The sequence below is a fragment of the Bos javanicus genome, chromosome 19, assembly GCF_032452875.1.
Source record: "Bos javanicus breed banteng chromosome 19, ARS-OSU_banteng_1.0, whole genome shotgun sequence".
Classification (NCBI taxonomy): Eukaryota; Metazoa; Chordata; class Mammalia; order Artiodactyla; family Bovidae; genus Bos; species Bos javanicus.
Genome location: NC_083886.1, coordinates 25,516,887 through 25,536,265, shown reverse-complemented (window position 1 = coordinate 25,536,265; position 19,379 = coordinate 25,516,887). Strand labels below are relative to the sequence as shown.

Genomic DNA, 19,379 nt, shown 5'->3' with positions numbered 1-19,379 from the left:
GATGGGATTTCTACACAATTTTATTTAGTAGGTATATTGATATCAATATTGGGATATTAACCCAGATTTCTGTTTTCAATGATCTTTTTTTTTTTTTACAATGACTTAGTAGGATATTGTCCAATAAGTAAAAGAGATACAGTGGAGGTATGTAGTAGGACTTGGAAAAGGGATGTCAGTGACCTCCTAGCTGGATCTTTCTCATTTTTCTCTCCAGGTTACTCAAAGAAGCTTCATTTTTAAATTTCCAATTAATCTTTGTGCCCTCCTTCCACCTTTTTTTCCATTAGTGTTTACAATGTTTGATTTACTGCTGAAATAAACACTATTGCTTACTGAGCGTTTACTCATTTACTTGTTGACACACCCTCTCCCCTCTGCCCTTGATCCACCACCTTGGACAGACCCTCCATGAATGAAGAGACTGAAACTGCAGAACCTGGGCCCACAGTAGGATACGAATATTTACTGAGCCAGACAATTCCCAATGCAGTTACTTTTATCATCCTCCCATCTGAAAATACGGAGGAGACTAAAGGAAACAGCACAGCTGTGATAGCTTGTAAACTGCATTAATTTGGGATGTGCTGCCTCCTTGCCCACTGCGTGCGGCTGTGGCAGCAAATTCCTGGGCCAGCGGTCCCTTCCTAAACCTGGCCCGTTTGGATGTGTGAGGCCGCCATCCGGGCCATGCCATGCTCCCAGGAAGGCCACTTCGAACCCAGGTCTGCCACATAAAGGTGGAGAGGAGAGCCTTTTCTTCAGTGTCTGTTTCCCTTTTTTAAACAATTAACTTATCATGTTTTTTGAAAAAGTAACAAAAAATATGCATCATATAATACTGTGTCCTCGAGGTCAACACTATTTAAAATTCAAAATTCTCCCCTGCTTACCTCCTGTAACCTGGACTTTTAATTGTTGAATATAGATATTTATTTATCTGTTCTTGAGCAAGGGTTTGCATTATTCTGTTTCTTAACCTTCTCTCCTCTGATTTTTTTTTGTGTGTGTGTGTAATAAAGTTTTATTAAAGTATAAAGGAGATAGAGAAAGCTTCTGACGTAGGCATCAGAAGGGGGCAGAAAGAGTACCCGCTTGCTAGTGTTAACAATGAAGTTATATACTCTCCAGTGAATCCAAAGAATGTCTGGAGGACCTCATCAGACCTACTCCATAATTTACATTTTAAAATAACAGAAGGTTTAATGCAGAGACTGTCCTTAGGCGAGATACATTATTGTTATATAATCCTAAGGAATGTGGGGAAAGAAAAAAAGTTTGTCCTTTCTTCCTTCTTGAGAATTCCAGACCCCTCTCTCCTTGGGAACCCCTAGACTCTTTACCAACCTGCCTAGGAACTGACTCTCTCATTCCCCCTTTTCTTTTAGGAGAATTATGTTGCCTAGGGAAAAGGGGCATCGTTCTCGTTCCATAACTGCCTCCGAGCTGACAAGGGGGGTTGTCCCTAAATTGGTGAGGCAACGTATTCTCCTAATCCTCATATTGAGGATATCTGATCCAGGGGCCCCAAATAGTAGCTGGAGGAAGTTGCAACAGTAGCAGGAATTTGAGCAATCATTTGTAACTTAAAAGCTTTCATGCGGCTAGGAACAAATCCAGTTATACAATTACAGATGCAGGCAACATAGTCATTAAACCAAGTTAAAATCGAAATTAAAAGTCACATTATGTCCATAGTTAAAGTACAAAGTGTTGCACCAGTCCATTTTAGGGTTGGTAAATGTCATCAGATGAAGAAGAGGCATCGCATGTGATTGTTGTCGAAGGTATTCACAGACTTGGAGAAAGTCTTTTCCTTGAAGTGGGGCTGTCCACCACCGGGAAGCCTTCCACTGATGAAGAGGGGAGCGCTCTGCAGACCCAGCAGTTAGACCAATTGTGGAATGCAGCATAGGAATGAGCCCAGGACAGGAAGGCATTGTCTTGAGGATCCAACAGCAGACTCAGGATATTTGGAGTCAGCAGAAGTAGACTCACATAGATTATCAGGCCCATCCGCTGCCCTTTGCTTAACTCTAGAGCTCGGGTCAGGGCCACAAGCTCCGCTAACTGAGCACTGGTTCCCTGGGGGAGAGATTTTGCTTCCAAATCCTGTTCAGCAGTCACTACAGCGTAACCTGCTTTACGCTTTCCATCCCGAACAAAAGAACTGCCATCTGTAAATATTTCTGTTACGCGAGTGTATGTTCCTCGGTTCTTTGCCTCGTCACAACAAAGACTTGGAGCGACGGACATTAAAGCCCTCGGCACGTCACAGCTCTTGGGTCTTGGACAAACCGTGCTACAGCTCTTAGGCAAATCAGTGTTACAGCTCCATTTTTATTTATAAGATAGCAGGAGAATGGGAGAAAGAGAGAGAGAAAGAAAAGAGCGCACGCACGCGGGAGAGAGAGTCCGAGAGAAAGCGCTTTGGCTCCTCCTTTTATATGTTTTTTTCCTCCACCTGGGCCTGCCCTACGCAAATTGGGCTTAGCCAGGAGTGCTGTTTGTTCTGCCTGAAGTCTTCACTCTGGTCCTTGGACCTCCCTTTGACCTTCCTTGTCTTTTAGCCACCACCATTTTGGACTCCTTTTCCCTATTCTACCTACCTAACATTTCCATGTCAGGATTGTCTAATGGGGTATCCTTTAGATCCTCCCGAGCTGCATGGTTTAAAGTTAGGAATTGAGAACAATCGTGATCAGGTGTTTCATTTTCCTTCTCAGGAAGGAAAGTGGCAGGATTTACATTTCCACAAACTTTAAGCTTAGTTACTGGTCCTTCTAACAACGATGACTGATACTTAAAAAGCCTACTGTCTGTCATCCAAATATTAACCTTAGAATTTAATATTCCACTCACATCATGAGAAGTCAGTACAAGAAGGTTTCGACCATTAATTATTTTTAAAGCTTCAGGTGCTAATAAAGCCGCTGCCCCAATTACTCTTAGGCAGTGGGGCCACCCACATGAAACTATATCTAATTCTCTGCTTTCTCCAGTGTCTTCTAGACCTGCCCTGAACCTCAGGTGAACTTTCTATCTCCTTTGATAGTTCAGTTCATCTTTGTTGTTGTTTAGTCATTAAGTCGTGTTTACTCTTTTTTGACCCCGTGGACTTTAGCTCACCAGGCTCCTCTGTCATGCCTTAGGGCAACTAAGCCCGTGAGCCACAACTACTTAGGCCTGTGCACAGAGAGCCTGTGCTCTGCAACGAGAGAGGCCACCAAATGAGAAGCCCACACCCCAGAGCTGGAGGGTAGCTCCTGTTCCCGGCAACTACAGAAAAGCCCACACACAGCGACGAAGACCCAGCACAGCCACAAAAAAGTTAATTATGGCTTTGTGGCCATAGATAACTGCAGCAGCAGGAAGAGCTGGAAACTAGGAGGTATTCTGACACATCTGGGGAGTATTAGAGACGATGGAGGTGGCAGGTGCCAGTATGTTTTCCCACAGAGGTAAGAAGGCAGAAGTACTTCAGTGGGATTCACACTGGGTTTCCTTTTCTATCTTGATTTGAGGAAGAATTGAATATGATCAGGGAGTGTTTCTCTTGTCTCTTACTCTAGTACTTCCTATATATCTGCATATGGTTGTGTCATGTAGGTAACTACTCCTAGTTAGCTACAGGTCATTTATGGGAAATGGTGTTTTACTGAGAGATTCTTCCACCTTGAGAATCTTTCCAAAATATGTGTCTTGGGACTTCCCTGGCAGTCCAGTGGTCAGACACTGAGTTTTCACTTCAGGGAATGCTGGACTGATCCCTGGTCAGGGAACTAAGATCTCACATGCTGCCCAGAATGGTCAGAAAACAAAAACAGAAAACCCAAGAAACCAATGTCTTTCTTGGCACTTTACTCAAACCACTGAAGCTTTCTTGTTGCTCACAGAAAACTGCCTGTTACACTCCTCAGAATTTTTAGGGTACTACCAGATGGTTCCTGCTTGTTTTATGACTTCACAAACCATCCTCTTTTACCTCTGGAAATGTAGGCTCCAACCACAAGTGTCACATGTCCATTCCCTAAACAGGTAGTGATTAAGCTTTTGTGTATGAGCTTCTCTCCATCCTCACCTTCCCCTAAAGTATAGTCAGGTGTGATCAGTGATTGTAATCAGTCGCTGCTCCAGGACCCTGAGAGCATTTGTCTTAGAGAAAGTGAAAGTGTTAATCTCTCAGTTGTTCCTGATTCTTTGTCACCCCACGGACTGTAGCCCACCAGGTTCCTCTGTCCATGGGATTCTCCAGGCAAGAATACTGGAGTGTGTTGCCATTCCCTTCTCCAGGGGATCTTCCTGACCCAGGGATCGAACCTGGGTCTCCTGCATTGCAAGCCGATTTTTACCATCTGAGCCACCATGGGGAGTGGTGTCCTAGAGAGGCCTTGAGTAATTACTTTGTCTTTAATGAGCTCCTTGAGGACCCAGACTCCTCTGGGATCCAGGGCCCATTTGGCCAAAGGATGAGCAGAATGGGAGAGGTGGATAGGATTTTCCAGACGCCAGAGATGACTTTACAGGCTGTTATCTCACATGCCTTAGTGAATAAAGGGGAGCAGTATCTTGGGTCACAGTCCTCTCACACTGGGTAAGCTGGGCAGAGAGTAAATAAGCTGGTCTGTTAGGGTTTTTCTGCCCTGAGAGCCTTGATTTTTCAGGTTGTGTGGTGTTCTCCAGGAGAGTTGTTCAAGTATGGTTCAAGTATGCTTTCCTTTTCCACCCCTCTGCTTCCCAAAACTTCACTACATTTGAGAAGTTTTTATTAAGGTTCACATGTTATAATCTATTTTTATTAATGACAATATTTTTATGTATTTCTTACCACATCATTTATTCCCAGAACGTTGTGTAATTTCAGTGTACTAACAACTCTTGAGGTAAGTATTAATGCCATACTTCTGAACCCTTGTTTTATTTTAGAATTACCTTGGAGCTACGAGACAGCAAAAGAGACACTGATGTATAGAACAGTCTTATGGACTCTGTGGGAGAGGGAGATTTGGGAGAATGACATTGAAACATGTAAAATATCATGTAAGAAACGAGTTGCCAGTCCAGGTTCGATGCACGATACTGGATGCTTGGGGCTAGTGCACTGGGACGACCCAGAGGGATGGTATGGGGAGGGAGGAGGGAGGAGGGTTCAGGATGGGGAACATATGTATACCTGTGGCAGATTCATTTTGATATTTGGCAAAACTAATACAATTATGTAAAGTTTAAAAATAAAATCAATCAATGCAAAAAAAAAAAAAAGAACTGTGTATGGGCTTCCTCTCAAAGACTGTGATTATATTTATCTCAGGGGTCCAGTAGATCAAGAATCCAGTAGCTTCCTGCTACTCATTGTGAAGCCCATCGACTGAGGAGGGACATTACCTGGGTGCTGATTAGAATGCAGAAGCAAGCCTAATGTATTGAAATCAGTGTTTTACAAGCACTCCTAGGAGATTTTTCAGGGATATTAAATTTAAGAAGCATTGCCCTAGATCCTTAAGTGCAGTTCTGGCTGAAAACTACTGACTTAACTGGTGAAGAAGGTGAGAGGCTCATGGCACCATCAGTGACAACATCCCCAAGTCCTGTCTCTGGTTTGTGATCGCTAGTCACACTCTTAATACAGATGTGATCCCTAGTCACACAAATGGGGTCCTGCTCTTTTGCCAGGGAAACAAAACTCTGAGAATCCAGGTGTCTCTTCCCAGTGTTTTGCCTCTATGTAATATCCAGGTGAAAACCTGCTGACGTAGCTGGATCAGCCAGCATCAAGGGGTGAAATCCCAGCTGTTGGATTCACTTATGTCTTTAATGAAAGAGCTTCCCACAAGTAATGATGCTCCTCCTCTGCTTTTTTGTCCACTTTGAGGTGCACTAGGGAGTGTTAGGTTTCTCCAGAGAAACAGACCCAGTAGAGAATTTTATCTATATCTATCCATATATGTGCATATGTCTCTATTATCTATATCATCTGTATCCGTGTAATAGTAGTGTGTTTGAAAGGGCTTCTCAGGTAGCTCAGTGGCAAAGAATCTGCCTGCCAGTGCGGGGGATGCAGGAGATACGGGTTCGATCCCTGGGTTGGGAAGATTCCCTTGGAGAAGGAAATGGCAGCCCACTCCAGTATTCTTGCCTGGGAAATCCCACGGGCAGAGGAGTCTGATGAGTTACAGTCCATGGGATCACAAAGAGTTGGACACGAACGAGAGACTGAGCATTCATACAGTGTGTCTGAGGTACAAGAATAAATACCATGGGGGCAACATTACTCCATACATTTTGTAACACACGGTCAAATTTAGTGCTAAATGGTTGAAGGTGGTGAGTTTCTGTCCTGGGAGGAGTTAGTAAGCGTAGTGATTTTACCTGTGGCGGATTCAAGTTGATATATGGCAAAACCAATACAATATAGTAAAATTTAAAAAAAAAAAAAAAGGTGTTTTGCTGGCTTTAAATTTGGAGGAAAACACAGCGCAACCTGAAGCAGAACCAATGGATATTTATGAAACTCCACTTGTATCTAGGCACTGGGCCGGGTGCTGGCTCTGGGGCAGCTGTGACATGACATGACATTTTCCTATGTGGAGTTTATAATCCAGTGAAGAAGGCAGCTATAGGGAAATGATCCCATTGTCCTGGAGTGCTGTGGGGACAAGAAGGATGCTTGGGAACATAGCAGTGCATTCTCCTCTGGTCTGGGGGAGCTAGGGAGGGTTTGCAGGGCAAATGACATGAAATGTATGTGAAGGACAAATCCGGGAACTCATGGGAAAAGAGGGAGCAGAAGGGAGAGAACTCTAGGGAAGAGGAACAGTGAGTGCAAAGTGCTGGAGCAGAGTGTTGTGTTTAGTCCAGCTTTGCTGGAGAGTGAAATGTGAGTACAGTTGTGGGGCCAGATGGAGTTTCAGAGTTAGGCAAGGGTCGGGTCATGAGTCACTTTTTGAAGGGAATTTGCCTTTAAGGAATTTGCCTTTATGTTAAAAGCAATGGGAATCCACAAAGACTTTATGGAGAATGGTTACCCGTTCTTCATCTTCAAATGTCTACTATGATAAAGGATACTGATGGATTTCAAGTATGGAAGCAGGGAGATGAATTAAGAGGTTGTTCCAAAGATTAAGATTGACATTAAGATTAAGGTTGTTCCAATGATTAAGGTGATATATATCCTACTATATATAAAATAGATAACTAATAAGAACCTAATGTAAAGCCCAGGAACTATACTCAAGACTCGGTAATGACCTATATGGGAAAAGAATAAAAAAAAGAGTGGATGTATGTATAGATATAACTGATTCTGCCTGCCAGTGCAGGGGACGCAAGATATGTGGGTTTGATGCATGAGTCGGGAAGATCCCCAGGAGTAGGAAATGGCAACCCACTCCAGTATTCTTGCTTGGAAAATACCATGGTCAGAGGAGTCTGCCAGGCCGCAGTCCATGGGGTTGCGAAGAGTTGGAAACAGACACACACGTAAGTGATTCACTTTGCTGCACACCTGAAACTAGCACAATAACATTTTTTTAAGGAGGTTCTAATAGTGTAAATAAGATGTGATGTCAAACTGATCTAAGGTGGTGAGAGTGTGGATAAGGAGTGAATGAAGGAGAAAGAATTTCTAGATCTTGTTGACAGATGTTGGGTATTGATAACAGAAAGGCGGAAATGAAAGAAGACTTTCATGTTTTAATCTGGATAACCTGGAAGTCTTTTTCTGGGATGTGGAAGACCTGAGGAGGAGGGAATTGGGACAGGCACAAAGGGATATCGTGTTTCTTTTGGAATCTGTATTACAGGCAGGGAGATATAATACATCCTGTATTATCCTGTAATACATCCAAGCAGAGAGAATATTCAAGCAATTGAGTATATTATTTTATGGTTTAGAGAGACTTCTACAACTGAAGTTTAAATGGTAATCCAGCCAATGAAGTAGATGACTTTTTCTTGGTGCATGTGTGCTAAGTGGCTTCAATCTCGTCCAAATCTGCAACCCCATGGACTGTAACCCTCCAGGCTCCACTGTCTCTGCATTGGCAGGCAGGTTCCTTACCACTAGCACCACCTGGGAAGCCCTTTTCTGATGGTATATAAAATTATAAGAGAACAGTGTTTAGGAAAAAACCCTGGAACATCAATCAAGTTGAAGATAGAGACAAAACAGAAGCCAGTAGAGTATTGAGGATGTCTGACCAGGCAAGTATGGGAAAAACCAATGTATTATGTGTCTCAGAAGCTAAGGGATAAAAATGTTTTAGGAAAGTTGGAATGTTGTTTTGTGTTAAAGAGAAATGAATAAGTCATATCCAATGATAGATATTCTGATTATAGAGAATTGGGGTCCTGTAAATATTGTAATTATTGTGATGAGAAAAATATAAAATAATTTTACAAAGCGTTTAAGAGCCAGTTTATCATAGAAATAAGTTCATTGTGAAATTCAGGTTTTCAAGGACACTATTACTTCTTCCTAAAGATACTGAAGACAGAGCATGACAGGAAGGAATCAAACTACTATCTTAGAGTTCCTCCTTCTGGGACTGCCCATCAAGTCAGAGCATCAGAACCTGTTCTACGCCCTGTTCCTGGCCATGTACATTACCACCGTCCTGGGGAACCTTCTCATCCTCGTCCTCATTTGCCTGGACCCCCACCTCCACACACCCATGTATTTGTTTCTCAGTAACCTGTCTTTCTCTGACCTCTGCTTCTCCTCTGTCACAATGCCCAAGTTGCTGCAGAACATGCAGAGCCAAGACCTGTCCATCCCCTATGCTGGCTGCCTGACACAAATGTACTTCTTCCTGTTCTTTGCAGACCTGGGGGACTTCCTCCTTGTGGCCATGGCCTATGACCGCTACGTGGCCATCTGCTTCCCCCTGCACTACACCACCATCATGAGCCCCAGGCTCTGTCTCTTCCTGGTTTTGCTGCCCTGGATGCTGACCACGTTCCATGCCATGTTGCACACCCTGCTCATGGCCAGGCTGCATTTTTGTGAAGACAATGTGATCCCCCACTTTTTCTGTGATTTGTCTGCTCTGCTGAAGCTGTCCTGCTCTGACACTCAAATTAATGAGCTGGTGATATTTTTCGTTGGAGGGCTCATTATTGTCATCCCATTCCTACTCATCATCATGTCTTATGCACGAATTGTGTCCTCCATCCTCAAGGTCCCTTCTGCCAAGGGCATCTGCAAAGCCTTCTCCACCTGTGGCTCCCACCTCACTGTGGTGTCTCTCTTCTATGGGACAATTATTGGTCTCTATTTATGCCCATCAGCTCATAATTCCACTGTTAAGGAGACTGTCATGTCTATGATGTACACTGTGGTGGCCCCCATGCTGAACCCCTTCATCTACAGCCTGAGGAACAGAGACATGAAGGGAGCTCTGGGAAGAGTCATTTGCAAAAAGAAAAATGCCTTCTCTCTATGACTATAAAGTTCAGATGATGATAAAGATGGGATTTCTACACAATTTTATTTAGTAGGTATATTGATATCAATATTGGGATATTAACCCAGATTTCTGTTTTCAATGGTCTTTTTTTTTTACAATGACTTAGTAGGATATTGTCCAATAAGTAAAAGAGGTACAGCGGAGGTGTGTAGTAGGACTTGGAAAGGGGATGTCAGTGACCTCCTTCCCGGATCTTTCTCCTTTTTTCTCTCCAGGTTACTCAAAGAAGCTTCATTTTTAAATTTCCAATTAATCTTTGTGCCCTCCTTCCACCTTTTTTCCCATTAGTGTTTACAATGTTTGATTTACTGCTGAAATAAACACTATTATTTACTGAGCGTTTACTCATTTACTTGTTGACACACCCTCTCCCCTCTGCCCTTGATCCACCACCTTGGACAGACCCTCCATGAATGAAGAGACTGAAACTGCAGAACCTGGGCCCACAGTAGGATACGAATATTTACTGAGCCAGACAATTCCCAATTAGTTACTTTTATCATCCTCCCATTTGAAAATACGGAGGAGACTAAAGGAAACAGCACAGCTGTGATAGCTTGTAAACAGCATTAATTTGGGATGTGCTGCCTCCTTGCCCACTGCGTGCGGCTGTGGCAGCAAATTCCTGGGCCAGCGGTCCCTTCCTAAACCTGGCCCTTTTGGATGTGTGAGGCCGCCATCCGGGCCATGCCATGCTCCCAGGAAGGCCACTTTGAACCCAGGTCTGCCACATAAAGGTGGAGAGGAGAACCTTTTATTCAGTGTCTGTGTCCCTTTTTTAAACAATTAACTTATCATGTTTTTTGAAAAAGTAACAAAAAACATGCATTATATAATACTGTGTTCTCGAGGTCAATATCTACTATTTAAAATTCAAAATTCTCCCCTGCTTACCTCCTGTAACCTGGACTTTTAATTGTTGAATATAGATATTTATTTATCTGTTCTTGAGCAAGGCTTTGCATTATTCTGTCCCTTAACCTTCTTTCCTCTGATCTTATGTCTCCAGTGTCTTCTTGACCTGCCCTGAACCTCAACTGAGCTTTCTATCTCTTTGCTACTTTACTATCTCCTTTGATAGTTTAGTTCATCTTTGTTGTTGCGGTTTAGCCTTTAGGTCGTCTTTACTCTTTTTTGACCCCGTGGACTTTAGCTCACCAGGCTCCTCTGTCATGCCCTAGGGCAGCTAAGCCCATGAGCCACAACTACTAAGGCCTCTGCACCAAGAGCCTGTGCTCTGCAACGAGAGGCCACCGCAATGAGAAGCCCAACCCCACAACGAGAGAGTAGCCTAGACACAGCCATGAAGACCCAGCACAGGCAAAAAGAAGTTAATTATGGCTTTGTGGCCATAGATAACTGTAGCAGCAGGAAGAACTGGAATCTAGGAGGTATTCTGACACATCTCGGGAGTATTAGAGACGATGGAGGTGGCAGGTGCCAGTATGTGTTCCCACAGAGGTAAGAAGGCAGAAGTACTTCAGTGGGATTCACACTGGGTTTTCTTTTCTATCTTGATTTGAGGAAGAATTGAATATGATCAGGGAGTGCTTCTCTTGTCTCTTACTCTAGTACTTCCTATATATCTGCATATGGTTGTGTCATGTAGGTAACTACTCCTAGTTAGCTACAGGTCATTTATGGGAAATGGTGTTTTACTGAGAGATTCTTCCACCTTGAGAATCTTTCCAAAATATGTGTCTTGGGACTTCCCTGGCAGTCTAGCGCTTAAGACACTGAGTTTTCACTTCAGGGAGTGCTGGATTGATCCCTGGTCAGGGAACTAAGATCTCACATGCTGCCCAGAATGGTCAGAAAACAAAAACAGAAAACCCAAGAAACCAATGTCTTTCTTGGCACTTTACTCAAACCACTGAAGCTTTCTTGTTGCCCACAGAAAACAGCCTGTTGCACTCCTCAGAATTTTTAGGGTACTATCTCATTGGAAAATACTCTGATGCTGGGAGGGATTGGGGGCAGAAGGAGAAGGGGACGACAGAGGATGAGATGGCTGGATGGCATCACTGACTTGATGAATGTGAGTCTCAGTGAACTTCAGGAGTTGGTGATGGACAGAGAGGCCTGGCGTGCTGCAATTCATGGGGTTGCAAAGAGTCGGACACGACTGAGCGACAGATCTGATCTGATCTGATCAGATGGTTCCTGCTTGTTTTATGACTTTACAAACCATCCTCTTTTACCTCTGGAAATGTAGGCTCCAACCACAAGTGTCCCATGTCCATTCCCTAAACAGGTAGTGATTAAGCTTTTGTGTATGAGCTTCTCTCCATCCTCACCTTCCCCCAAAGTATAGTCAGGTGTGATCAGTGATTGTAATCAGTCATTGCTCCAGGACCCTGAGAGCATTTGTCCTAGAGAAAGTGTCCCATGTCCATTCCCTAAACAGGTAGTGATTAAGCTTTCGTGTATGAGCTTCTCTCCATCCTCACCTTCCCCCAAAGTATAGTCAGGTGTGATCAGTGATTGTAATCAGTCGCTGCTCCAGGACCCTGAGAGCATTTGTCCTAGAGAAAGTGAAAGTGTTAATCGCTCAGTCGTGCCTGATTCTTTGTCACCCCACGGACTGTAGCCCACCAGGTTCCTCTGTCCATGGGATTCTCCAGGCAAGAATACTGGATGTGTTGCCATTCCCTTCTCCAGGGGATCTTCCTGACCCAGGGACTGAACCTGGGTCTCCTGCATTGCAAGCCGATTTTTATCATCTGAGCCACCATGGGAAGTGGTGTCCTAGAGAGGCCTTGAGTAATTACTTTGTCTTTAATGAGCTCCTCCAGGACCCAGACTCCTCTGGGATCCAGGGCCCGTTTGGCCCAAGAATGTGCAGAATGGGAGAGGTGGATAGGATTTTCTAGATGCCAGAGATGATTTTACAGGCTGTTATCTCACATGCCTTAGTGAATAAGGAGAAGCAGGATCTCGGGTCACAGTCCTCTCACACTGGGTAAGCTGGGCAGAGAGTAAATAAGCTGGTCTGTTAGGGTTTTTCTGCCCTGAGAGCCTTGATTTTTCAGGTTGTGTGGTGTTCTCCAGGAGAGTTTTTCAAGTATGGTAATGCTTTCCTTTTCCACCCCTCTGCTTCCCAAAACTTCACTACATTTGAGAAGTTTTTATTAAGGTTCACATGTTATAATCTATTTTTATTAATGACAACATTCTTATGTATTTCTTACCACGTCATTTATTCCCACAATGTTGTGTAATTTCAGTGTACTAACAACTCTTGAGGTAAGTATTAATGCCATACTTCTGAACCCATGTTTTATTTTAGAATTACCTTGGAGCTTTAAGAACTGTGTATGGGGTTCCTCTCAAAGATTGTGATTATATTTATCTCAGGGGTCCAGTGATCTTTATTTTTAACAGTGTCATATAGTCTTGCTACTCATTGTGAAGCCCATGGACTGAGGAGGGGCATTACCTGGGTGCTGATTAGAATGCAGAAGCAAGCCTACTGTATTGAAATCAGTGTTTTACAAGCACTCCTAGGAGATTTTTCAGGGATATTAAATTTAAGAAGTGTTACCCTAGATTTCCTTAAGTGCAGTTCTGGCTGAAAACTACTGACTTAACTGGTGAAGAAGGTGAGAGGCTCATGGTACCATCAGTGACAACATCTCCAAGTCCTGTCTCTGGTTTGTGATCGCTAGTCACACTCTTAATACAGATGTGATCCCTAGTCACACAAATGAGGTCCTGCTCATTTACCAAGGAGACAAACTCTGAGAAACCAGGTGTCTCTTCCCAGTGTTTTGCCTCTATGTAATATCTAGGTGAAAACCTGCTGACGTAGCTGGATCAGCCAGCATCAAGGGGTGAAATCCCAGCTGTTGGATTCAGTTATGTCTTTAATGAAAGAGCTTCCCACAAGTAATGATGCTCCTCCTCTGCTTTTTTGTCCACTTTGAGGTGCACTATGGAGTGTTAGGTTTCTCCAGAGAAACAGATTCAGTAGCGAATTTTATCTATATCTATCCATATACATGCATATGTCTCTTTTATCTATATCATCTGTATCCGTGTAATAGTAGTGTGTTTGAAAGGGCTTCTCAGGTAGCTTAGTGGTAAAGAATCTGCCTGCCAGTGCGGGGGATGCAGGAGATTCGGGTTCGATCCCTGGGTTGGGAAGATTCCCTTGGAGAAGGAAATGGCAATCCGCTCCAGTATTCTTGCCTGGGAAATCCCACGGGCAGAGGAGTCTGACGAGTTACAGTCCATGGGATCAAAAAGAGTTGGACACGAACAAGAGACTGAGCATTCATACAGTGTGTCTGAGGTACAAGAATAAATACCATGGGGGCAACATTGCTCCATACATTTTGTAACACATGGTCAAATTTAGTGCTAAATGGTTGAAGGTGGTGAGTTTCTGTCCTGGGAGGAGTTAGTAAGAGTAGTGATTCTAACTTAAAAGGAGTTTTGCTGGCTTTAAAGCTGGAGGAATGCACATCGCAACCTGAAACACGACCAATGGATATTTATGAAACACCATCTGTATCCAGGCACTGGGCTGGGTGCTGCCTCTGTGGCGGCTGTGAAGGCAGACGTGACCCTTTCCTACGTGTAGTTTATAATCCGGTGAAGAAGGCAGCCATAGAGAAATGATCCCATTGTCCTGGAGTGCTGTGGGGACAAGAAGGATGCTTGGGAACATAGCAGTGCATTCTCCTCTGGCCTGTGGGAGATAGGGAGGGTTTGCAGGGCAAATGACATGAAACATATGTGAAAGGCGAATACGGGAAGCCATGGGAAAAGAGGGAGCAGAAGGGAGAGAACTCTAGGGAAGAGGAACAGTGAGTGCAAAGTGTTGGAGCAGAGTGTTGTGTTTAGTCCAGCTTTGCTGGAGAGTGAAATGTGAGCACAGTTGTGGGGCCAGATGGAGTTTCAGAGTTAGGCAAGGGTCGGGTCATGAGTCACTTTTTGAAGGGAATTTGCCTTTAAGGAATTTGCCTTTATGTTAAAAGCAATGGGAATCCACAAAGACTTTATGGAGAATGGTCATCCATTTTTCATCTTAGAATGCTCACTATGATGAAAGATACCGATGTAGATGGTTTCAAGTATGGAAGCAGGGAGATAAATTAAGAGGTTGTTCCAAAGATTGAGATTGACATATACACCCTACTACATATAATATATATTATATATATATATAATAGATAACTAATAAGAACCTAAGGTATAGCACAGGGAACTATACTCAATACTCTGTAATGGCCTATCTGGGAAAAGAATCTAAAAAAGAGTGGATATATATATATATATATATATATATATATATATATATATATCCAGAGACAAGGGTTTGATCCCTGGGTCAGGAAGGTCCCCAGGAATAGGAAATGGCAACCCACTGCAGTATTCTTGCTTAGGAAATTCCATGGACAGAGAAGCCTTCTGGGCTACAGTCCATGAAGTTGCAGAGTTGGACATGACTGAGTATGTGTGCGCACACGCACATGCATACACACACACACACCTGATTCACTTTGCTATACACCTGAAACTAACACAACATTGTAAATCAACTATATTCCAGTAGCATTTTTTTTCCCACAAAACAGATTTTTCCAATAGTACAAACAAGATGTGGTGTCAGGCTGATCTAAGGTGGTGACAGTGTGGATAAGGAGTGGTTGAAGGAGAAAGAATTTCTAGATCTTTTTGACAGATGTTGGGTATTGATAACAGAAGGAGGAAATGAAAGAAGACTCTCAAGCTTTATCTGGATAACCTGGAAGTCTTCTTCTGGGATATGGAAGTTTAGAGGGGGAGGGAATTGGGAGAGGCACAAAGGGAGATCTTGTGTTTCTTTTGGAATCTGTTTAACTGAAGATGTAGATGTACTATCCAAGTAGAGATATTACCCAAGCAATTGAGTATATTATTATATGGTTTAGAGAGACATCTACAACTGAAGTTTAAATGGTAATCAAGCCATTGAAGTAGATGAGTTCTTCTTGGTGCATGTGTGTTAAGTCGCTTCAATCTTGTCCAAATCTGCAACCCCATGGACTGTAACCCTCCAGGCTCCACTGTCTCTGCATTGGCAGGCAGGTTCCTTACCACTAGCACCACCTGGGAAGCCTTTTTCTTATGGTATATAAACTTATAAGAGAACAGTGTTTAGGAAAAAACCCTGCAACATCAATCAAGTTGAAGATAGAGACAAAACAGAAGCCAGTAGAGTATTGAGGATGTCTGACCAGGCAAGTATGGGAAAAACCAATGTATTATGTGTCTCAGAAGCTAAGGGATAAGAATGTTTTAGGTAAGGTGGAATATTGTTTCATGTTAAAGAGAAATGAAGAAAATAAGTCATTTCCAATGATAGAGATTCTAATTATAGAGAATTGGGGTCCTGTAAAGATTGTAATTATTGTGATGAGAAAAATATAAAATAGTTTTACAAAGCACCTATGAGCCGTTTATCATAGAAATAAGTTCATTCTGAAATTCAGGTTTTCAAGGACAGTATTACTTCTTCCTAAACATACTGGAGACAGAACATGACAGGAAGGAATCAAACTACTATCTCAGAGTTCCTCCTGCTGGGACTGCCCATCAAGTCAGAGCATCAGAACCTGTTCTACGCCCTGTTCCTGGCCATGTACGTTACCACCATCCTGGGGAACCTTCTCATCCTCGTCCTCATTTGCCTGGACCCCCACCTCCACACACCCATGTATTTGTTTCTCAGTAACCTGTCTTTCTCTGACCTCTGCTTCTCCTCTGTCACAATGCCCAAGTTGCTGCAGAACATGCAGAGCCAAGACTTGTCCATCCCCTATGCTGGCTGCCTGACACAAATGTACTTCTTCCTGTTCTTTGGAGACCTGGAGGACTTCCTCCTTGTGGCCATGGCCTATGACCGCTACGTGGCCATCTGCTTCCCCCTGCACTACACCACCATCATGAGCCCCAGGCTCTGTCTCTTCCTGGTGGTGCTGCCCTGGGTGCTGACCACGTTCCATGCCATGTTGCACACCCTGCTCATGGCCAGGCTGCATTTTTGTGAAGACAATGTGATCCCCCATTTTTTCTGTGATTTGTCTGCTCTGCTGAAGCTGTCCTGCTCTGACACTCGAGTGAATGAGTTGGTGATATTTTTCGTCGGAGGGCTCATTATCGTCATCCCATTCCTACTAATCATCATGTCTTATGCACAAATCGTGTCCTCCATCCTCAAGGTCCCTTCTGCCAAGGGCATCTGCAAAGCCTTCTCCACCTGTGGCTCCCACCTCACCGTGGTGTGTCTCTTCTATGGGACAATTATTGGTCTCTATTTATGCCCATCAGCTAATAATTCCATTGTTAAGGAGACTGTCATGTCTATGATGTACACTGTGGTGGCCCCCATGCTGAACCCCTTCATCTACAGCCTGAGGAACAGAGACATGAAGGGAGCTCTCAGAAGAGTCATTTGTAGAAAGAAAATTCACTTCTCTCTTTGATGATAAGGTTGGTATTTCTACACAATTTTATGTAGGAGATATATTAATACTGAAATATTATTTCAGACTTTTTTGTCACTATGTAAACTTTTGTTAAAATGACATAGAACATAATCATTCAATAGGTAAAGTGTAGTTGCTTAGTTGAACTAGGGAAAGAGGTCTTGATGATCTTGTAGCAAGGTCTTCCTCTTTTTCTTCCTTATGGGACCCTCTAAAAGCACATTGTAAGATTAGCTTTTTAAATGAAACTCACACTTTGCATGCTTACACTAATATAATGCAGGAGTTGTTTTTTTTTTTTTTTAAGTTATAACTTTGCTTTGATTCTGGTATTATTTTAAAATAATTATGCTCTTAGATCAGTGTGAAATAAGATCCACACTTCACAACCTCCCAGCCTCCCCTAAATGTGTCCTATTCACTTTCCTGTGCACATTTTTTACATCATTGTATATCTTAGCTTTTTCTCTCCCTCTGATTTATTTTTGTGTCTACCTTATGTTTTTTTGACCTTGTTACCAAACTCAAGTTCAGCTCCTCATTGCTCAAGAATCCAATGCTGATAGACAAGTGTTGGGTAAAAGGAAAGCTTCCTTTATTGAGGAAGTTCGCAATCCTGGGGAGAATGTGAAATCATGTCCCAAAGAACCAACTCCCACTTGCCAAGTCTTACTCAGAGATTATATTGGGAAAAGAAGAAGGGATTACTTGCTGGGGACAGGGTTATGGGGTCCATGATCACTCATGGTCAGTTTTCTGATTTGTTGATGATGATGTAACCAAGAGTCAATGTCATCAACCATCTGGTTCCAACCCATCTGGGGTCATCATATCTGTTAATTCCAAATTCCTAAGGCATCCCTCTCCTTCTGACCCCTTTGGTAACCATCAGTTTGTTTTCTGTGTCTACGAGTCTGTGTCTGTTTTATAAATAAGTTCATTTTTATCATTTTTTAAGATTCTACATGTAAGTGATATTATATGATATTTGTCTTTCTCTGTCTGACTTATTTCATTTAGAATGATAATCTCTAGGCTCATCTGTGTATTTCATTCCTTTTCATGGCCAAGTAATATTCTAGTGTGTGTGTGTGTGTGTGTGTGTTTGTATCACATCTTCTTATCTATCCATCTGCTGATGGACATTTAGGTTGGTTCCATGTCTTGGCTATTGTAAATAGTGCTGCTGTGAGCATTGTGGAGTATGTATCTTTTAAAATTATAGTTTTCATTTTTTCTAGGTATATGCCCAGGAGTGGGACTGCAGGGTTATATGGTAACTCTATTTTTAGTTTTTTAAGGAAACTGCATACTGTTTTCCATAGTGCTGCACCAATTTACATTCCCACCAAGAGTGTAGGAGGGGCTCCTGTTTCTCCACACCCTCTCCAGCATTTATTATTTATAGACTTTTTAATGATAGCCATTCTAACTGCAGTGAGATGATACCTTATTCTAGTTTTGATTTACATTTGAAGAGTCAATTTTGTATAGTAAAATGAATCCATTTGACAAGTTCATTTTGACAGTTCATTTTGACAAGCTTTGAAATCTCAAATTTTAACATTGGTTTTCCTCAGAAACATTCAATGCAATCAAATCAAATTCTCAATGAAATTATTTTTTGGAAACTGACAAACTTATTTTGATATAGAGAAGTTTGACATATTTCACTGCATAAACATGAAAATAGTATGAAAAAATAAGAAAGAGAACAGACAGACTATAACATGTCTAATAGACACAAGATTAAAATTCAAAATATCCAGAGAACTCCTACAAATAACATTAGAGTAAAATGATAGCCGAACAGAAAAAAATGTATAAAGAACATTAAGAGAAAATTCATCAAGAATAAACAATATGTCCAAAAGACTGTTCTATACATCTGTGTCTCTTTTGCTGTCTTGCATACAGGGTTATTGTTACCATCTTTCTAAATTCCATATATATGCATAAGTATACTGTATTGGTGTTTTTCTTTCTGGCTTACTTCATTCTGTATAATCGGCTCCAGTTTCATCTACCTCATTAGAACTGATTCAAATGTACTCTTTTTAATGGCTGAGTAATATTCCATTGTGTATATGTACCACTGCTTTCTTATCCATTCATCTGCTGATGGACATCTAGGTTGCTTCCATGTCCTGGTAAACAGTGCTGTGATGAACATTGGGGTACACGTGTTTCTTTCAATTCTGGTTTCCTTGGTGTGTATGCCCAGCAGTGGGATTGCTGGGTCATATGGCAGTTCTATTTCCAGATTTTTAAGGAATCTCCACACTGTTCTCCATAGTGGCTGTACTAGTTTGCATTCCCACCAACAGTGTAAGAGGGTTCCCTTTTCTCCACATCCTCTCCAGCATTTATTGCTTGTAGACTTTTGGATCGCAGCCATTCTGACCGGCGTGAAATGGTACCTCATTGTGGTTTTGAT

The 19,379-nt window shown here is 42.4% G+C and overlaps 2 protein-coding genes across 2 annotated transcripts; both read left to right on the top strand.

Annotated features, from left to right (window-relative positions):
- The first annotated feature begins 8,179 nt into the window (after positions 1-8,179).
- Positions 8,180-9,925, top strand: LOC133231591 (olfactory receptor 1E2-like). The gene has a single exon (XM_061389954.1). It carries the CDS (start codon positions 8,499-8,501, stop codon positions 9,441-9,443), a length of 945 nt encoding a protein of 314 aa, XP_061245938.1. The 5' UTR covers positions 8,180-8,498; the 3' UTR covers positions 9,444-9,925.
- Positions 9,926-15,575: 5,650 nt separating this feature from the next.
- Positions 15,576-17,984, top strand: LOC133231934 (olfactory receptor-like protein DTMT). The gene has a single exon (XM_061390701.1). The coding sequence runs from the start codon at positions 15,995-15,997 to the stop codon at positions 16,937-16,939; it is 945 nt and encodes a 314-aa protein (XP_061246685.1). The 5' UTR covers positions 15,576-15,994; the 3' UTR covers positions 16,940-17,984.
- The last annotated feature ends 1,395 nt before the right edge of the window (positions 17,985-19,379 follow it).